This window comes from Daucus carota, chromosome 8, assembly GCF_001625215.2.
Source record: "Daucus carota subsp. sativus chromosome 8, DH1 v3.0, whole genome shotgun sequence".
NCBI lineage: Eukaryota > Viridiplantae > Streptophyta > Magnoliopsida > Apiales > Apiaceae > Daucus > Daucus carota.
In genome coordinates this window covers 17665203-17685366 of record NC_030388.2, presented here as the reverse complement: position 1 = coordinate 17685366, position 20164 = coordinate 17665203, and the positions used below count along the sequence as shown (strand labels likewise).

The 20164-nt window shown below is 36.6% G+C and overlaps 2 protein-coding genes across 3 annotated transcripts in view; one reads left to right on the top strand and one right to left on the bottom strand.

Moving 5' to 3' along the window:
* Positions 1–5198: 5198 nt before the first annotated feature.
* The window catches only part of LOC108197708 (uncharacterized), a 17244-nt gene continuing 2278 nt past the window's right edge, over positions 5199–20164 (bottom strand). For both annotated transcript variants that reach the window (XM_064083090.1, XM_064083091.1), the window contains 11 exons: positions 8976–9476; positions 8667–8879; positions 8490–8582; positions 8288–8401; positions 7150–8031; positions 6548–6822; positions 6277–6450; positions 6057–6164; positions 5906–5975; positions 5727–5825; positions 5199–5617 (listed from right to left, as the gene is read on the bottom strand). In XM_064083090.1, coding sequence (XP_063939160.1) covers positions 5522–5617; positions 5727–5825; positions 5906–5975; positions 6057–6164; positions 6277–6450; positions 6548–6822; positions 7150–8031; positions 8288–8401; positions 8490–8582; positions 8667–8879; positions 8976–9476 — 2625 coding nt within the window. In that variant the 3' untranslated portion in view covers positions 5199–5521. The remainder of the gene's footprint in view (positions 5618–5726; positions 5826–5905; positions 5976–6056; positions 6165–6276; positions 6451–6547; positions 6823–7149; positions 8032–8287; positions 8402–8489; positions 8583–8666; positions 8880–8975; positions 9477–20164) is intronic.
* LOC108204064 (uncharacterized) lies at positions 13309–16720 on the top strand. The gene is made up of 3 exons (XM_064082957.1): positions 13309–15764; positions 15851–15956; positions 16045–16720. Exons 1-3 carry the CDS (start codon positions 13309–13311, stop codon positions 16675–16677), a joined length of 3195 nt encoding a protein of 1064 aa, XP_063939027.1. The 3' UTR covers positions 16678–16720.

Genomic DNA, 20164 nt, shown 5'->3' with positions numbered 1-20164 from the left:
TTCCTGCATTGCAGATACCCAATCTGGATCACTTAGAGCCTCTTCAACTTTCTTTGGTTCTATCTGAGACAAGAATCCAACAAAGTTGCATTCATTCTGAGTTGCTCTTCTAGTCTGCACTCCTGTGTCTGGATCACCAATGATTTGTTCAACAGGATGGTCTCTACTCCATACCCTTTGTCTTGGCAGATTCAATCTTGATGATTCACCAAAATCATAGTTGTGTTGAGTGTGATGACTAGTGGATCCACTTTGACTTACTCCCCCTGAGCTGATGTAGATTCTATTTGATGATCCTCCACTTTGACCACTGTGACCATGATGATCATTTGTATTGTTGCCAATACTTCCTCCAGATGGTTCAGGATCAGCATTCTCTTCATTTGCATTAGGATCTCTTATATCAGCTTCAGGTTGATCTTCTCCTAAATAGATGTCTTCTAAATTCTCAAACTCCAGAGAATCAGATTCATTTTCTTTTTGGAGACTTGGGAGTTTGGTATCATCAAATCTTACATTGATGCTTTCAATCAGTTTGTCGTCATTGATCAGATAAACCCTGTAGGCCTTAGACTCCAAAGAATAACCCAGAAAGATGCCTTCTTCAGCTTTGGCATCAAACTTTCCCAGATGCTCTTCCTTTAACACAAAGCATTTTGCACCAAACACATGAAAGTAACTCAGTGATGGTTTTCTGTTGGCCATTACTTCATAAGGAGTCTTATCCAAATCTTTGTTAATCAGGGTACGATTTTGAGTGTAGCAAGCAGTGCTTACAGCTTCAGCCCAGAAATAAATTGGAAGTCTTGATTGACTAATCATAGTCCTTGCTGCTTCAATCAAGGTTCTGTTCTTCCTTTCTACGACACCATTTTGTTGTGGAGTCCTTGGAGCTGAATACTGACGAGAGATGCCCTTATCAGTACAGAAGTCATTAAGAACAGCATTACGAAATTCTGTTCCATTATCTGATCTGATTGCCCTTACTGGCAGATCTGCTTCCTTTTCAATCTTCTTGATATGATCAATGATGACGAGTGCTGCTTCATCCTTTGAATGTAAGAATAATACCCATGTGTATTTTGAGTAGTCATCGACGATCACAAGAGCATATCTTTTCCTTGATATAGAAGGAATGTTGACTGGTCCAAACAGATCCATATGAATCAGTTGAAGGGGTGAACCAATATCAGTCATGCCTTTGCTCCTGTGTGATGCTTTCTTTGACTTCCCTTTTTCACATGCATCACAGAGTCCTTCTTGACAGAATTCTTTCTGTGGCAATCCTCTCACAAGTTCCCTTTTGACTAAAGAGTTCATAGTCTTAAAGTTCAAGTGTGAGAGCTTCCGATGCCATAACCAACTATCATCAGCAGAGGCCTTGGTGTAGAAACACTTGACCTCCCCCTTACTTGCTGAGTCTATGTCGGCTATAAACAAACTTGATTTTCTTACACCACGGAGTGTAAGATCCTTGTTCTTCCGGTTCTGGATTAAGCAAACTTCCTTCTGAAAGATTACGTCGTATCCTTTGTCACAGAACTGACTGATACTCAGTAAGTTGTGCTTAAGTCCTTCCACCAGAGAGATATCTTCAATGATGACATTTCCAACTTTCAGCTTACCATATCCCGTTGTAAAACCTTTGCTGTCATCTCCAAAGATTACTATTGGGCCGGTTCTCATCACCACATCTGTGAGCAGGGACTTTTCTCCAGTCATGTGTCTTGAACAACCACTATCAAGAACCCACACAACTTTACTTTTCCTTCCTGTGCCCTGCATTCACAAATGGATTAAACTTTCTTTGGTACCCAGACGTTCTTGGGTCCAGGTATTTTAGTAGAAACAGGATTATCAACAGAAACTGGTTTAACATGTGCTTGTTCAGGGGTGACTGGACTCTTCTCCTTTTTAGTCTTAGCAGAAGTGCTTTTAGACTTGGAGTTGGAAGTTTCCTTCTTCTTAGAAGGACTAGCAGTCTTTGCCACAGGGGTAACAGAAGGTGCAGACATATTCATATTCATGGTAGATGGTGCAGAAAAGGATGCATTCAACATGGTAAAGCATGCAGACATCATATTCATAGCACATAGCATGCAACCTACTCTACCACATGGCAAATGAACAGCATTCATGTTAACAGTATTAGGCATGCTAGAAACATAATTATCTACTTTAATCACTTTACATGCATGAGTAAGATGATTAGTAGAATTGCAATTATTACAAACCTTTCTAGCATTAGAATTCCTAGAAATGGTGTTCTTAGAATCTAACTTGCCATTCCTGTTGTTCTTCTTTTTGTTGCAACTAGTACTTCCTAATCCAGTTTTATCTGAGTCATCTCTGACATGGGAATTAGAAGGTACATCTTGTGATTCCTGTTTTACTTGAGGCTTAACAACTTCCTCATTTTTCAACTCTTCCTTGATGACAAGGTCTTCTTCTATCAGAGGTTCTGTTTGTGCCATTCTAAAGATAGGGGTCTTGGTGTTCTTCAGAATTTTAGGTATATTTGTTCCTTCAGGAGCATTCTCAGTTCCTGCTGAAACAAATATGCCTTCATTCTCTTTTCTCTTCTCTCTTTTAGCTCTTTCCAAAGAACTATAGTCAAGGCCAATAGCAACCTTCTTATCAACCCTTTGACTATCCAAGATCTCTTTCTGTAGAAAAGCAGAATTCTGATAGGCCCTAAGCTTAGTTTCTAGATCAGCAATCTGAGACCTAAGGGACTCCTCAATTTCTGCACTACACTTCTCCTTATTCTCTAGATATTCAATTCTATCTTTAAGGTTAGTGTTCATGAGTTTCTCTAAAGCTAATTCATCTACTCTTTCTTCAAGTTTAGCTATCTTTAGAGAAAGACTACAGTTATCTGATTCTGAAGCTAATAAACTAGTGTGCAAGTTATACATCTCTTGACCTAGTTCATTTATAGTCTTTTTATAATCAGCAGTAGTCATGTCATCAACAGAAATTTCAGGAGATACCTGAGATGGAGATTCCTCGACAGTGTCAGCCATTAATGCAAATGCATAATTGCTCTGGACAGGTTCATCATCAGAATCTGTGTCATCCCAGCTTTTTCCCTCAGCAATGTAAGCCCTTCCTTTGTGCTTGGCCACCATTGCTTCCAACTTAGCTTTTAGCTTCTCATTCTCTTTCTTCAGATCCTCATAAGAATTCTTCTTATCATATGAGTTGTTTCTGACAGGAGCTGCTTTGGGTTTCCTGCACTCTGTTGCAAAGTGCCCTAAGTCATTGCAGTTGTAGCATCTGACCTTGCTCTTGTCATACATGTTTGGTTTGAAACTGCCAGTACTCTTTGACCCTGAGCCTGAGTATCCTCCTTTACCCTGAAACTTGTTCCCTAAAGTTTTCTTGTACCGGGGGTTCTTCCTGAACTTGATATGCTTGAACCTTGCAGCCATATAAGCCATTGACTTATCTTCCAGCTGCTCCAGCTCTTCTTGAGTGTAAAACTCATCCTCCGGTTCATCAGAAACTTCATCAACTTCAGCTTCTACAATCTCAGTAATGGTAGAAGGATAGTCAGCTTTGATGGATGAACAATCACTCTGAGCAACAGTGTGATCATTGATACCATATTCAACTAATTGTTGATAACCAAAGTATGGTTGATCAGCAATAAGTGCAGTGGTCTTCTGTAAGGCCATACTCTTGGATTCTGTTGATCCACCACCATATATAATCTTTCTCTGTTCAAGTTCCATCTCAAACGTCTTCAGTTTTCCAAACAGCTTTTCCAAAGTCATAGTCCTGAAGTCGCTTCTTTCCCGGATGGTCTCTGTCTTAACAACTAGATGGGGTGGCATCACAAATGAGAACTTTCTGTTTATCTCTTTCTGTGGATAAGTCTTTCCATGCAGGGTGAGTTCATTCAGTAACAACATGAACCTCTCGTAGATTTGAGAAATGTTCTCTCCAGGTATTGCCTGAAATGCTTCATATCTGGCAATTAGCATATCGTATCTGTTTTCCCTGACTTCTTCAGATCCCTCCATCAATGCCTCAATAGTGTCCCACATCTGCTTTGAAGTTTTCAGACTTAGTATCAGATGTGTCATTGTCACTACAAGGAAAACTGAATCAGACAAGCGTTTTTGCCCGTTGTCTGATACCAAGAAAAACCGTGGTCTATTGCGATGCCGTCTGATACGCGCCTCAGACAACGGTACCGACCGTTGTGTGAGATGAAGAAACACATCAGTTTATGTTTAACTGCGTGTTGTGTTAAACCATTGAACGACAACGGAATCATTTTACAAGGTGTTGTTGTAAACCATTAACAACAACAGACTTGTTTTCAATTCGTGTAGTTATTAAGAGTATCCACAACAGTTCACGGGTTTACCCAGTTGTTGATAAGAGTATCAGACAAGTTTAGTTCTGTTACTACAGCTCGTGTGTTGCTTTCTTGTACAATGGTCCGACAGAAGTGGCCACTTGTGTAAGGGTCCATATCACAATACTTTTTATACTAGAACTATTGTGTGAATCCTTTTCTACAACAGTTTTTGTTTTGAGATTCTCGAGTGATATTGCTTTAGACAAGTATTGTTCTGTTATTAGGGCTCGTGTTTTGCTATCTTGTACAATGGTCTAGGAGGAATGACCACTTGTGTAAGCCTCCATATAACAATACTTTCTATGTTGGAACAATTGTGTGAAACATTTTCTACAACAGTTTTTATTTTGAGATTCTCGAGTGATTGTGCTTTAGACAATGGTTTGTGAGTACTATTTACTTATATGTATAGGTCTTAGACAACGCTTTTGTTCTTAATATTGTGTCGTTTGTCTGGTTTGGGACAACTGTTTTCTTCATCTACTTTGTTGTCTCTTAAAAATATGAACAATTGTTTTTGTTTCATTACTCTTGTAAGTCATTTGTTTGGACAATGGTTTAATAAAAAAGAGTAATTTTTTAAGTTTTTGTGAGACAATACTTTTTATCACAGTGGCTATTGTATAATGTTGTTTATAACAATGGTTATTGACATGTCTCATTAGCTGAAAATGTCATAGACAATGGTTTTATCAGAGTGACCATTGTATTATGTGACTTGTAACAATGGCCCTTTACATGTTCCATTAGGTAAAAGTACAACACACAATGGTTTTCCATGATTCAAATATGCTAGCCTAGACAATATAATTAATAATGCCAAAAATTGAAAAACAGAAGTTTTCATTACCAACAAACCAACCAGTACAAACAAAGTACCAACCAACAACTACCAACCTATATATCCACCAAGTAATAATATTCACCAACCAATATTCACCCAAGAACCAACAATTCCATCCAACAAAAAATTTTTACATGAAAATAAACAACTCCTGACTGGCCAATGTTAATATATTTTTGGATGCACATATCCAAAAAAGAGAGACAAGTCTGATTGCATGCAACAAGAACAACAATCTAAGTCAACGACAACTCCCAAAATATATATATATGTGCATCCTAAAATAAACCAGTCATGTAAGCGGCTTAACTAGCATGCTGCCTCATGAAATACTTCGCCCACGTACACTTCATTTCATTGAGGTCATCGGTATCACAAACAATGTTGGTCCTCCGCGCCCACTGAAATAATAGAAATTATTAGTGCAGGCGAGCAATGAAAAATGATGACAAAAGTTATGCACAAAACACAAGCATACTAACACAGAACTGGAAATTGTACTTTTTATACCTTTGTTGCAAACTTCAGTTCCTTGTCGAGACAGATTTCCTTCATATAATGCATTAGAAAAAGACCACAATCAGTGGTCCCAGTCTGGGCAGGAACTCCCTACAAAAAAAAATTATCACATAAAATGCTTATAAAAGACCCAGAAATTAATAAGACTTCAAGTTTGAGAATATTTATACCGCTAAATTCTCCCAATTTATTTTCTTCTTAACAAACCTCTTCAGGTCCTCCTTGTAAATTTTGATGCCACTACAACAAAATAAAATGAAAGAGCATAAATACATTTTTCCTTAGTTGATTCATAAATTAACATAGAGTTTTTGTACTCACTTGTTAACCACTTCGGTCCATTCTTCATTTGCGATTCGTCTCTTTAACGGGTCCATATGGTAAACCATTTGTGCATCTGGATTAACCACAGTAAGTGCCCAGTGGTTCCTACCAGAAAAAACCAAGTCATCCTTCAACTTTTATTTATTATTTTTAAGTAATTGACCGAAGTGGTATTGATTAATAATCACGTTAAAAAAGAAAAAAGACATGTACTTACGTGTGGTGATATGGCAAAAGAAAAACTTGGCCTGGCTTGGCATTTTTGAATCGAAGAGACAGGGCACGTGACCTCTCTGCCGGAGTACCACAACCAATGGCGCCAATCTTGGCCGGATTAACAAAAGTGATCATGTCTGTCATTTTGTGTTTTCTCAAATTATCTTGGAGAACACTGCATAAAAAGAAGTAAACAACCATCACCAAAAAGTATAAATTGCATCGAGGAACTAATATAAAAGTATAGGAAAATTTTCAAATTTGGCACTTACTTGATAAACATGCAAATGACCCCTCCTGAAATTTCACCTCCAAAGCACAAAGCTTTCATATCTGATTGAAACAAACGCTTCCTATCCTTCGATCCAAAAGCTTCTTCGGATAACTGAAAAGTGTGTGAGCGACCATCTTTCAAAGAATCGCTTGCCCAAAGCCATAATTTCTTCAAATCAGCAGGAAAGTCAGGGCCCATGGTAACCGCATACTCTGGTTCCGAGACCAAGTCATTCATCTTCTTCATTTTCCTTGCGCCATTTTTCTTGCCTCCCTGTAAATAAAAATTAAAAACAAAATTAGAAGACAAAACTAAAATAGACCAGCTAAGTGATTTGAGAATTATATAACTTAATATTAATAACAAATCTAAGTATCCACATAATTAGTCCAAATAACATGTTAATAATCTATCTTATTATATTACAGATTTTCTTAATAATGGATAGCCATGTAAATCAAAATAAATAAAATGAAAACTAAGTACCTTGGTACATATGACAGGCATATACAACAATTATCTTATATTATTTCACCTATATTTTTAGTGTAATACTTAACAAGATAAATGACAAAGAAAAGATGGGGTGTGTACAAGTACCTTCACAGTTCTAGATTTCACCAGATCATCACTTGTTGCCTTCACTTCCCGTAAGTGGTTTCTCGGCCACGCAATAAATGTCCCAACAGCTTGTTCAACAGTGGTGATCTCATCTTCAATTGGAAACGGGATCTGAGCAGCTCCTTGAATTACATGAGTAATGGAGACTCGTGCATTATCTTTTCCAATTGGCTTTCCATGAAGAATAGTACAATCCATGTCAACTGTTGCATGTGCAACAACATTGTTGGGCGTTTCAATAGACAATTCCCATAGAGAAGGACACTCATTTTTCAATGCAGTGTCCATAGGGTCATCCACAACTACTACCTCAGCTCCCTTCTGTTCACCATTTCTCTTCCCTTGAAAACCATCTGTTTCTTCAATATTTTTCTTCCCTTCAACATCATCTTTAAAACCAAACTCATCTTTTTCCGAATCTTTCCCTTCAGCAGAACCAAGATCTTCATTGAGATCCAATTTCTTTCTCGCTGCTAAATCCAACTCCACATTATCAAGTACGCCTTTAGAACAACTTCCTTGTTGTGATCCAATATTTGGACTCCCATCAAAACACAATTTCTTTCCAACTAAAGCTTCTTTGAGCTTGGCCATTTCTGCAGCCCAAAATGCATCTCTATCTCGAATAATCCTATCAGTCTCTTCACTCATAAACTTTTGAATACCTTCCTGTATCTTCTCTTCAATTGTTCGGCTTTTTCTCTTTTGTCTGGGAAGATTGAAGTAGACAGATTGTTTGACATAACTCCCTTGACCACGGACCCGTCCGCGGTGCTCAGGATTCCCAAGAACTTTGGTCAACACATCATCTGTGCCTAACTCTATCACATCCCCTTCATGAACTTTCTGCTTCATCTTCACCTATATTAAACAAACACACTTTGAAATCCATGGAATTTGATGACCATAACCAAAAAAAAAATCAAAACAAAACCAAACAAGTTTTACCATAATATGGGAGTGAAGTTGCATAATAAAGATTCAAATCACCATTTATAAGCCATATTTGAACACAAGAATAACACTTTAAACTAAACACAATTTAACATAATTATCATAAATATACATAACACAAAAATAATACAGTTATAACAAATTTATGATTAACAGCCCTTACAATATCTTCAGCAATGGTCTTAATTTTATCTGTCTTATAATTTCCAGCTTTATCGCACCGTGCACGAAGCCATGTGCTTGACCGGTCTATCTCAATTTCTGGATCACCACCAGACTGCATGTATGAGGAGGTTTAACAAATTAATTTCAGAACATAATTAAACAATGTCAAGTGGGAAAAAAATGACGCTATTGATACTTACAATTTCTTGTTCCAGGTTGGCATAACCTTTCCGAGACATGTAGTGACCATATACATTCAAACTCCTTCTTGATTTCTGCTTATTGTGTATTTCCTACAAAAGAATATCAAACATATATATTAGCACACACCACAAAGTATGCATCGATTTGTAATCAAAAAAGATTTTGGAACTCACTAGAAAATCTTTAGATAAACGATCAGCAACAAAAATGTCCCAATGTGCCTTCTCAATAAATGTATAGTCTGCCGGTGGACGTGCAAGCAACTCAGGTTGTTCACGAAAAGGAAGAATATAAGCCGTTGTTAAACGGCTCTTGAACTCCCTCCACTTCTGGCAAGCAGATTTTAACACCATCCTCCTTGCTGTTAATGGCACATCAAATGCCATCTACAATCATAAGCATGTTCAATAAGTTAGTTAGTGTTCAACGTGAATAGAAATTAGTGATATTTGAAACAAAAAGTGTCATGGAATCGGTTTTACCTGAACACAATCCCAGATTTTGTTTTTTCTTTCTTTTGGAACTCGTTTCCAATTTTCGTACCAAATAGGGGCCTTAGTTCTCGCAAGAACCCCAATGTAAGACTGCATCTCTGTGGCAACAGTACCGTATGGCTCGCCCTTTGCGTTGAAACTCACGGTTTTTTTGACTCCCAGCATCTTTCTCCTAATAATCCTATGCATCGTAACTGCGCCCCGTTTTAAAAGCTTAATTCCTTCTTTACTAGCCACCGGTTCTTCCACCCGTTTCCTCTTCTTATTCAGTTCCTGTTGTAGGTTGGTAGAAATTGCCTTTTTCTTTATAGACTGTGGGGAGGAATCTTGAGGTGAAGGCTGCAGCACCAGCTTCTTCTTCGCCTTTTTGTTTACCCCTCCCGTCTCCACTGAATTGTTTCTTTTTAATGCCTTTAAAAGGTTGGCGGCAGTGGTATTAGGAGCTGATTTTGTCTTTGTTGCTTTCTTTGAAGGTGCCATGATTAATTTCTACAAGATATAACCAAAAATATATTAATAAGACCTAAGTTAACAAAATAAACTATACATTAACTTAAACAAATAACCAACACACATAACACACAACCTCTGTTGCAAATTAACAAAAGCAAAGCACTCCCAAAAACAAATTAAGCAAAGAACTACCTTAAATTGTTTCACATAACACGCATAAACACTCTAAATACCCCAGTTACCAAAAAATTAAGCAAGACCCTTCAAAACTCATAACTCACAAACATTAGAGACTCGTTAAAACAAGGATAGCACACCCACAAACAAATCAGACCTAAAATCATTTCACATAACACACATAAACACTCTAAATACTCCAGTTACCAAAAATTTAAGCAAGACCCTTAAAAACTCATAACCCACAAACATTAGAGACTCTTTAAAACAAGGAAAACACACCCACAAACAAATCAGACCTAAAATCATTTCACATAACACACATAAACACTCTAAATACTCCAGTTACCAAAAATTTAAGCAAGACCCTTAAAAACTCATAACCCACAAACATTAGAGACTCATTAAAACAAGGAAAGCACACCTACAAACAAATAAGACTTAAAAATGGTTTCACATAACACATATAAACACTCTAAATACCCTAATTACTAAAAAATTAAGCCAAACCCTTAAAAACTCATAACCCACATACATTAGAGACTCATAAAAACAAGCAAAGCGCACCCACAAACAAATAAGACCTAAAAACCCCAATTACCAACAGTTTGAGCATACTGTAAAACCAATTAAACATAAACAAATGACATGCAACCCTAAAACTCATATCCCACATAATCACAAGCATAACCCATACACCAGTTGTAAACAAAAGGGCTATGGAGAAGACGAAAACAAAAATCTAAAACACATTCATAGATGTTAAACAAAAATCAAAATGAGCTACGAAGAGAGAGAGAGAGAGAGAGAGAGAGAGAGAGAGAGAAAGAGAGAGAGAGAGTGTGTGTGTGTGTGTGTGCGCGCGACATAGAGAGAGAGAGAGAGAGAGAGGAGAGTGTGTGCGACAGAGGAGAGGAGAGAGTACCTAGAGTGAGTGAGAAATGGGCGTTTGAAAGAAAATGGGGGTTTGAAACGAGGGTTTGAAAAAGGGGGGAGAAATGAGTGGGAAGTGAAAATGAGAGAGACTGTGAAATGAGTGGGAAGTGGGGGTTTTATATTATTTTATTTTATTTACATTATTTTATTTTATTTTTAATTAAGAAAAATAGTGAAAAAATCATTAGATGCTAGAATCTGAAAATATACAGATATAAAACAACTTATATTATATAAATAAAAATAAAAATAATTAGGAAAATATAAAAAAATTGAAAATATTTAAAGTACTTGGTGTAATTTGGATGAAAAATCCATTAACATTCATACAACCGTTTACTCGGGAACGTATTGTTGTAACGGCTTTCAGATAACCGCTTATGAGCGCGAAACCGTTGTGTTATTCACACAATGGTTTATATAAAATAAACCATCGTAAGAAGACAAATTCTACAATGACACAGACAAAAACCATTGTGTCATAAAATTATCAACAATAGTTTATTAGACGCAAACACTTGTCTCATTATTAAGTGCTTTTGTTCCTAAAATAGGCCACCCGTAAACAAATCAAAGTACGTAACATATATTGCTATAAACGAGTACATTATAGCAAAAGACTAGTATTATCATACATTCTATTCGCTTATTAACAAATTAGCATGATATTTTAAGTATCTTGTAACATTCGATACACATTACTCTTGTTAATTTACAGCATTATAGTTTGTTACACGATATATTACTATGATGTATTGAATTCTGATACCGATATTGTTGTTGTTTGTAATTCTTTTTCTAATCGTCATTCCTATATAAACACCGAAGGTCGGACTTGATTAATTTACGATAATATGTATAACAGAACCACTAGAATCGGGTATATCCTATTAAGTATCAATGATGTAGTCATAATTACCACTGTAAAACACACATCTCGACAAGATTTCATACCGAAACTATAAAGTAAGAGAAATATATCATATATAAATATGTAATTGTTACTGTAGTGGGTCATTTGCGTTTTTGACGGGACATATATTGTTAATCGGTACGGTAAAGAATGAAATTATTCGTGAAAAATCCATTAACATTCAAACAACGGTTTAAGCGGGAAAGTATTGTTGTAACGGCTTTCAGATAACGGTTGCAGACCGCCAAACCGTTGTGTTATTCACACAATGGTTTGTATAACTGAAACCATCGTAAGAAGACCAATTCTACAACGAGAGAGCAAAAAACCATTGTGTCATTCATTTATTAACAACGGTTTTTTATGCCCAAACACTTGTCTAATAATTAAGTGCTTTTGTTCCTAAATAGGCCACCCGTAAACAAATCAAATTACGCAACATTGTAAATAAACGAGTACATTATAGCAAAAGATTACTATTATCATACATTTTATTCGCTTATTAACAAATTAGCATGATATTTTAAGTATCTTGTAACATTCGATACACATTACTCTTGTTAATTTACAACATTACAGTTTGTTACACGACATATGACTATGATGTATTGAATTCCGATACCGATATTGTTGTTGTTTGTAATTCTTTTTCTAATCGTCATTCCTATATAAACACCGAAGGTCAGACTTGATAAATATTTGATAATATGTATAACAGAACCACTAGAATCGGGTATATCCTATTAAGTATCAATGACGTAGTCATAATTACCACTGTAAAACACACATCTCGACAAGATTTCATACCGAAACTATAAAGTAAGAGAAATATATCATATATAAATATGTAATTGTTACTGTAGTGGGTCATTTGCGTTTTTGACGGGACATATATTGTTAATCGGTACGGTAAAGAATGAAATTATTCGTGAAAAATCCATTAACATTCAAACAACGGTTTAAGCGGGAAAGTATTGTTGCAACGGCTTTCAGATAACGGTTTCTTACCGCGAAACCGTTGTGTTATTCACACAATGGTTTATAAAACTGAAACCATCGTAAGAATACAAATTCCACAACGACTCTGTTAAAAACCATTGTTTTATAAGCCGATGAACCACAGTTTTCTGTTAGTAAAAGCTTGTCTAATTAGAAACTTTTTTGCCACCTACTTTACACAATTCGAACTTGCTTTTATGAAATCATTTAATACAATATCTTTGTCATTACCAAATCTTTGTCTGAATTGAAACCGATTACCAAATCTGGGCGACAAAAATCCTCTCTACCCGACAAAAATCTTCACATCTCATCTTCACATATCAATCTCCACATCTCATCTTCACATCTCAATCTCCACATCTCAATCTCCATCTTCATCTCCGACGAAGAACACAATCTTCTCAAGATCTCATTCTGTGAAAGGTCTCATTCTCTAACCAAGAACACAATCAAGCCTCAATCTCATTCTGTGAAAGGTCTGACTTCAAGGTATTACGCGCACTCAATCTCATTCCTAGCATTTTTATGTAATTTGTGATGAGTTCGATTTAATTTTTTTGAAATTAGGGTTCATACGTAATATTTGGGGATTTTGGAGAATGTATGGGATTTTGAGAAATTAAAACTAGGGTTCGTGCTCACTTTTGGAATCTGTAGCTAATACATTATTTACAAGCAACTATGTAGCTAATTTATCAAGCAAATTTGCTATTCCCTCTGTTAACATCTCTAATTTGCTATTTCCTCTGTTAAAATCTCTAATCTGCAGCTTTTGCTTTTTACTTAAAAATGATCATAATATAGTTGTAGTAAACTGATTATATTTTTAATGTTCAATAGATGGACAAGTCTTGGTTGAAGGCTGATAGAAGAACAAAGGAATTTCAAAGAGGAGTAGATGAACTATTGTTGTTTGCATTTGAGAACGGATTTGATGAAAACAAAATCAGCTGCCCGTGTTTAAAATGCGCACATAGTAAATCTTGGAAAGCTAAAACAGTGAAGTGCCATCTTTTTGAAAATGGAATTGATCAGACCTACACTCGTTGGATTTGGCATGGTGAATTAAATACGGAAAGTGTATCTCCCGCTGAAGAGACGGCCAGTTCTGATTCTGTGGACCAAATCCCTATCAATGCAGAGAATAATGATAGTGATGATGATGTTTCTCTTGATTCCTCAGATTTCTTTAACCATGTTAAATCTGAACATGAACCACTTTATCCGGGATGTGAAGGATTTACAAAGATGAAGGCTTTAGTGAAGTTGTATAACTTGAAAGCAAAATACCAAGTATCGGATGCTTGCTTCTCTGAACTTCTTCTACTGGTTGGATCTATGCTTCCGAAAGGCAACCATTTTCCTTCTTCATTCAGCGAGGCTAAGAAAAGCTTGTGTGCTCTTGGAATGGAGTATGAAAAAATTCACGTGTGTCCAAATGATTGTTTATTATACCGAGGAGAAAGAGATGAAGATGAGACAAGTTGTCGTATCTGTCAAGCATCTAGATGGAAGTTGAACAAAAAAGGAGAAGAATTGGAAGGGGTTCCGGCAAAGGTTCTATGGTATTTTCCGTTAATACCACGTTTGAGGACTTTATTCAATTCTCCTCAAATAGCTAAAAATATGATTTGGCATGACACGGGGAGAATAAAAGATGGTAAATTAAGACATCCGGCAGATTCAAAAACATGGAAGGATGTCGATGAAAAGTGGCCCGAGTTTTCTTCAGATTCTAGAAATGTCCGGTTAGCTTTATCCTCGGATGGATTCAATCCTTTTTATAGCACAAATGTTGATTACTCTTGTTGGCCAGTTTTGATGTCAATATATAATCTCCCACCATGGCTTTGTATGAAAAGGAGGTACATCATGCTATGTTTATTGATATCCGGACCAAAAGAACCCGGCAATGATATCGATGTGTTCCTTCAACCACTTATTGAAGATTTACAAAAGTTATGGACCGGAAAACAAGTTTATGACGCATACAAGAAGGAGTACTTTTTGCTGCGAGGCATTTTATTATGGACAATTAGTGACAATCCAGCCTATGGTAACCTTTCAGGGAACATTGTAAAAGGGTATAATGCGTGTCCTGTTTGCGTTGATGGAACAAAAGCAACAAGGCTGGCTAATTACCGTAAGTGCGTGGTCATGAGGCATCGGAGGTGGTTGCCCCGTGCACATCCATATCGCAGGAAGAAAGAAGATTTTGATAACACTGTGGAAAAGGGAACTGCCCCTATTCCATTAACCGGGGAGGAGGTGCTTCAGAGAACAAAACACTTAAAGGGTCATGTCTTTGGTAAGACACAACGCCAACCTCGATTCAAGAAAGGTGATGTTCGACCTATTTTTAAGAAGGTTTCTATATTTTTTGAACTTGAGTATTGGAAGTTTCTGCCGGTTAGACACGTTCTCGATGTGATGCACATCGAGAAAAACATTTGCGAAGCTTTACTTGGTACTATGCTTAATATACCCAAGAAGACAAAAGATAAGGAATCTGTCCGGCTAGACATGGCTGAAATGGGAATAAGAACGGAGCTAAGGCCAAAAAATCCCGGGAGAAAGGAGAAGTTACCATTGGCATCTTGGAATTTAACTCATTCGGAAAAAAAAGTAGTTTGCTCATCATTTCTTGGCATGAAGTTGCCTGATGGCTTTTGTTCAAATATTAGAAGTTTAGTTTCAATGGAAACTCTTCGACTTACTGGAATGAAATCTCACGACTGCCATATGATCTTGCATCACTTGCTCCCAATTGCGATACGATCGTCACTGCAAAAACAGGTCAGAAACACTGTCATCAGGTTTTGTCTCTTTTTTAAGGCAATTTGCAGTAAAGTTATTGAGGTTGATAAGTTGGAGAAAATGCAATCCCAGCTGGTGGAAACTTTGTGCCACCTTGAAAAGTACTTCCCCCCTTCCTTGTTTGATGTGATGTTTCATCTCTCGGTCCATCTTGTACGAGAAGTAGAGCTTTGTGGACCAATTTTTTTGAGGTGGATGTATCCATTTGAGAGATATATGAAGACATTTAAAGGGTATATAAGAAATCGGGCTCGCGCAGAAGGTTGCATAGCTGAGGCCTATATTGCAGAAGAAGCTGTTGAGTGTTTGGTGAACCATGAGGAGGCTACTGTTGGGATACCAAAAAATGGCAGGCATAGGAATGATGCTGTTTGTAGGCCATTATCTGGTGCATCAGTTATAACTCCGAGCGACAATGATTTGCATTTAGCCCATTTATGTGTTTTACAAAATACGGCTTCGGTTAGGCCATATTTTAAGTAAGTCATTTCTTAATTTTCTGCTTAATTGTCAAATTATATATCATTATTCTATTATTTACATAGTCTTTTCTAATTGTATGCAGTGAACACATGTGTTTTTTGATGACCAAATATCCGGAAAATGAAAATAATGAAATGTGGCTAAAGAATAAGCAAAATGAGACATTCCCAGAATGGTTCAAAGAAAAGGTATTATGTGCACTTTATTTATAGCATTTCTGTGCATTTTTAAAACTGTCACATAAGTCATTTATAACTTTTATGATGTTCTGGGCAGATTGCTTCAAATTTTCTCGACGAAATGGAGATATCACAAGAAATCAGATGGATCGCAGATGGGCCCAATAAGGATGTCCCTACATTCAATGGTTACAAAATGGATGGGATTACCTTTAGCACCAAAGATCGTGATGATACACGTAATGTTCAGTGCAGTGGCGTGTGTGTTCAAGCCGATACCATGGTTGTGCAGGGGAAGGATCAAATTGTTGAGCATGCCTCGCCTACATTTTATGGAGTGATAATAGGTATATGGGAGTTAGACTATAACAACTTTAGGATCCCTATTTTTCGTTGTAATTGGATTGATATGAATAGAGGGACTAAGGTAGATGACTTGGGTTATACTTTGGTTAATTTGAATAGGTTGGGGTTTTTTAATGATCCATTTGTGTTAGCAAAACACGTTAAACAAGTATGTTACATAGATGATCCTCTTGATAAATTATGGTCCGTGGTGTTGAAATTACCCGAGAAAAACTATCATGAGGACAATGATGAAGAAAATGAGGGATCCGTGGAAGTAGAACTTGAGAATGAGTTCTTTATACCAAATTTGCCGGATGTTGATTTAGACGAGGCAACAACTAGTTATATGCGAGACGTAGATGAACTAATTCAACTTTTATGATGTAATTTTATTTGATTCTTAGTTTGGTGATGAACTAAACTAACTTTCATGATGTAAGTTAGTTTCTTTGTTTTTATCTCTGTTGGTTGGCTCTGTTCTGAGTCAGATCTGTTAGATTTGTTGGTGTGCCTCTGTTTTGAGGCTGGTTTGCTCTGTTTTCTGCTATTTTTTTTCCCATGGTGGCCAATCAGACAAGCGTTTTTGGAGAAAAAGGCTTGTATGATACACATTCACATAACACTAAACAAAACAAGTCTTGTCTTTATAGTCTATTAACAACACTTTTACAATACAAACTGTTGTATGTTGCTTAAAAGTCAATCAGGCAGACAACATTTTATATATTAAAGGCTTGTCTATAAGGCCTTGTTACAATGGTAACAAAAACACTTGTATGTTAGCTTTCCAGTCACACAACACTATATAAAACCCTTGTTTGAACTGCTCGCAAACAACACAACAAATAAAACACTTGTCTATTTACTACAACGGTTTCCTGAAACATTGTGTGAAGTTTCTTCACACATCGGCTTCAAAAACAGTTGTCTGACATGCATAATTACACAATACCACAGTAAACAAAGTGTTGTCTGATTGAATTTACTAGACAACATTTTTTTAACCATTGTAGGTCGTGGTGTTAGACAATAGTTTTTCCAGAGCGAAAATAAAGTGTCGTGTCTTTGTTTTGGCCAACGCTTTTTTCAGCGTCCGTTGTCTGATCAGTGTTGTGTGATTCCAGTTTTGTTGTAGTGTGTCTTGGTCATTGATTCAACAATTATGAGTTGCAGATTATGATCTTGTGCAACATATTCCTTATCAGTGTCAGTGTATTCACTTTTCTCTTTGGGAACAGACTTCTGTGGAATACGAACACCATTTTCAACAGATTCAGGAATAATCTTCATAGGCACAAATGGACCATTTTCCAGAATCCCAATGAACATGGGATTTGCAACTCTGATGTACAGCAACATCTTCATCTTCCAGTTGTTGTAGTCATCCTTGTCAAATGGAGGTACTTTGATTCCTAACTTGTGTGTCGACATTGTTATCAGATAAAATTACGATTGTACGGACAGCTAGCTTTTCAGATTGGTTACGGATCTCAGATCTGTATATCGATCAGCTAAGCTCTGATACCAATTGTTAGGTCCAATCAGACGTAGAAGGGGGGGGTTGAATACGTCTGACCAAATTCTTCGATTTAATTTAATTGCGGATAATCTTTGTTTCAGTCCATGTTAAATCAATCGTAAATAAATAACTCCAGCAAGTCGGGGAATATTCTTGTATTAGAAATAATCCTCGGGTGCTACAAATTCCAACACAAGTGTCGGCTGCAGAGACTACGATCACTCTATTACAAACTCTCGATAAATACGATCTTCTAATTTAACTCTCGAGAATGTGTATAGTGTGTGCACTTACAAAGTGTGTAGTTGTTTTCAAATGAAAACACAAAGCTCTATTTATAGGCTTTCCAACAACTAACCATGGTTAACGAGTTCGTCCTGGACGACTTGAGTTCGTCCTGGACGGATTCGTTTTATAAAAATAAAACCAACTCCAAATGTATCAAAGTTGCGCTTCATATGGAACAGAGTCAAAGTTTGCGCCTGGTGGTCAAAGGTTGCGCCATATGAGAGAAATCTCCACTGTGATGCCTTAGATAATTTTCAGAACTTGCGCTTGAGAGTACATCTGAGAGATGTGGCGCCAACTTTGACCTTGAGTCAAAGTTTGCGCCATAGTCAATAGTTGCGCTTCCTTGATGGTCAAAAGCTGCGCTAGGGTCTTCAGTGTATCTCAGAGGGGAAATGACTTAGACAGAAATCTAAGAGATAAACACATGGAGGCGCAAACTTTGACCTGGTCAAAGTTTGCGCTCCAAGAGTGTATGTACCACAGAGACAACCACTTGGGGACTTAGAAATAATTCTAAGTGAAAAGGGGTTTGACCTAAGTCAAGCCTTGCGCCTCAAATGCTCTTCAAGAGTATTTTGACTTGGTTGATTTACCATGACTTTCACATTTGTACATATATATAGATCTATATAATTAATTGTGTTTAATTGAATACTTGAATTTATTTAAATTCAAGTAATTCACAATTAATAATATATGCACATATATATGTATTAATGAGATCTTTGGCAATATATCCTGGAGCAGCTCGATTGACTTGATCAATTAATTCGTTGATTAAATCCACTGAATTCTTTCGTATGTCCTGACGTCCTGTGCACTGGTCTGGTTCACGAACGACTCGAACTGAAATGATTCCTTGAATCCTTTGCTTGATAAAATACTTGATCAGTCATTCCGGGTTAGATGTTGCTTCGATAAATTTGATTATAAATAATCAAATTAAATATACTGGAATCTTCTGGTTTTTGATACTTGATCTTCAGGCAATCTTGATAGCAGACACATTGAACTTTATTCTTCACTGAGGCTTGAACATATTAATGAACTTCTTTCAGTGGACGGATGCTCGTCTCAGATATCTTGATTGTCTTTGACTGTTCATATCGAATCTCCAACCTGTAGATTCCTGTATTATACTTACGTATTGTTTCCTGTCTTTTGATGTGTTGAGTTATCGTAATTATATTTACGTTACATTATGCTTTACATAAAGAACCCAAATTTTGTCTTTTCGGATCGAAAAAGAGAGAGAGAAAGCGAGAACGCCCGGAAATCAAACCATGACGGCAAAGGGAGAAGATACAATGTCGATCAAGCGCAAATTAACTTGTGTGTGTGCACTTCAAATATATATAGATTTAAGCGAAATATGTTTGCAGGAAATTGGAATGTTCATCCGGCATAAAAACAAAGAAAGGGTATAAAGGAGGAAAAGAATAGAGTTAGTTCATACGGAAGAAGGCCTTCTTCGAGCGGCTCCCACATCTATACTATACTATTAAAGCGGAAACATTAAAAGTTTGGTCGGTCGGTCGGTTAGTCGGTACACGGACTTTTATATGGATTTTACGATTAGTGGGCTTCAAAACATAAATTAAAATCGAGTCAAAACATATAAGACCTAATTTACTATAGCTAAAGCTAAAGTCAAAACCTTTAGAAAATATATACTCCCGCCTTCAGTTTTCTTCAGGCCAGCTTACCGAAATTCATACCCCTCACGAGGCAGAGGGACAAAACACATTGGAGGCAGTTTGGGACAACTTCTGTCATAATCTCCGGTAATCTATTCTCCTTTTCTAACACACTTATATGTATATCAGTATCTATATATGCTTGCATATGTTTCTTTGTTTGTGAGTATTACTATTAAGACCGAAATATTAAAGTTTGGTTGGTTGGTCGGTACTTGGGCCGAAATATGGGACTATCTATACAACCAATTATTCCTTTTAACTAAAATATATTATTTTTTTTATATTTTCAAACTAAAAAATCTCAATCTTCTAAAATAACAGCAACAACATAGTAATTAACTTTTTAATTAAAACATATT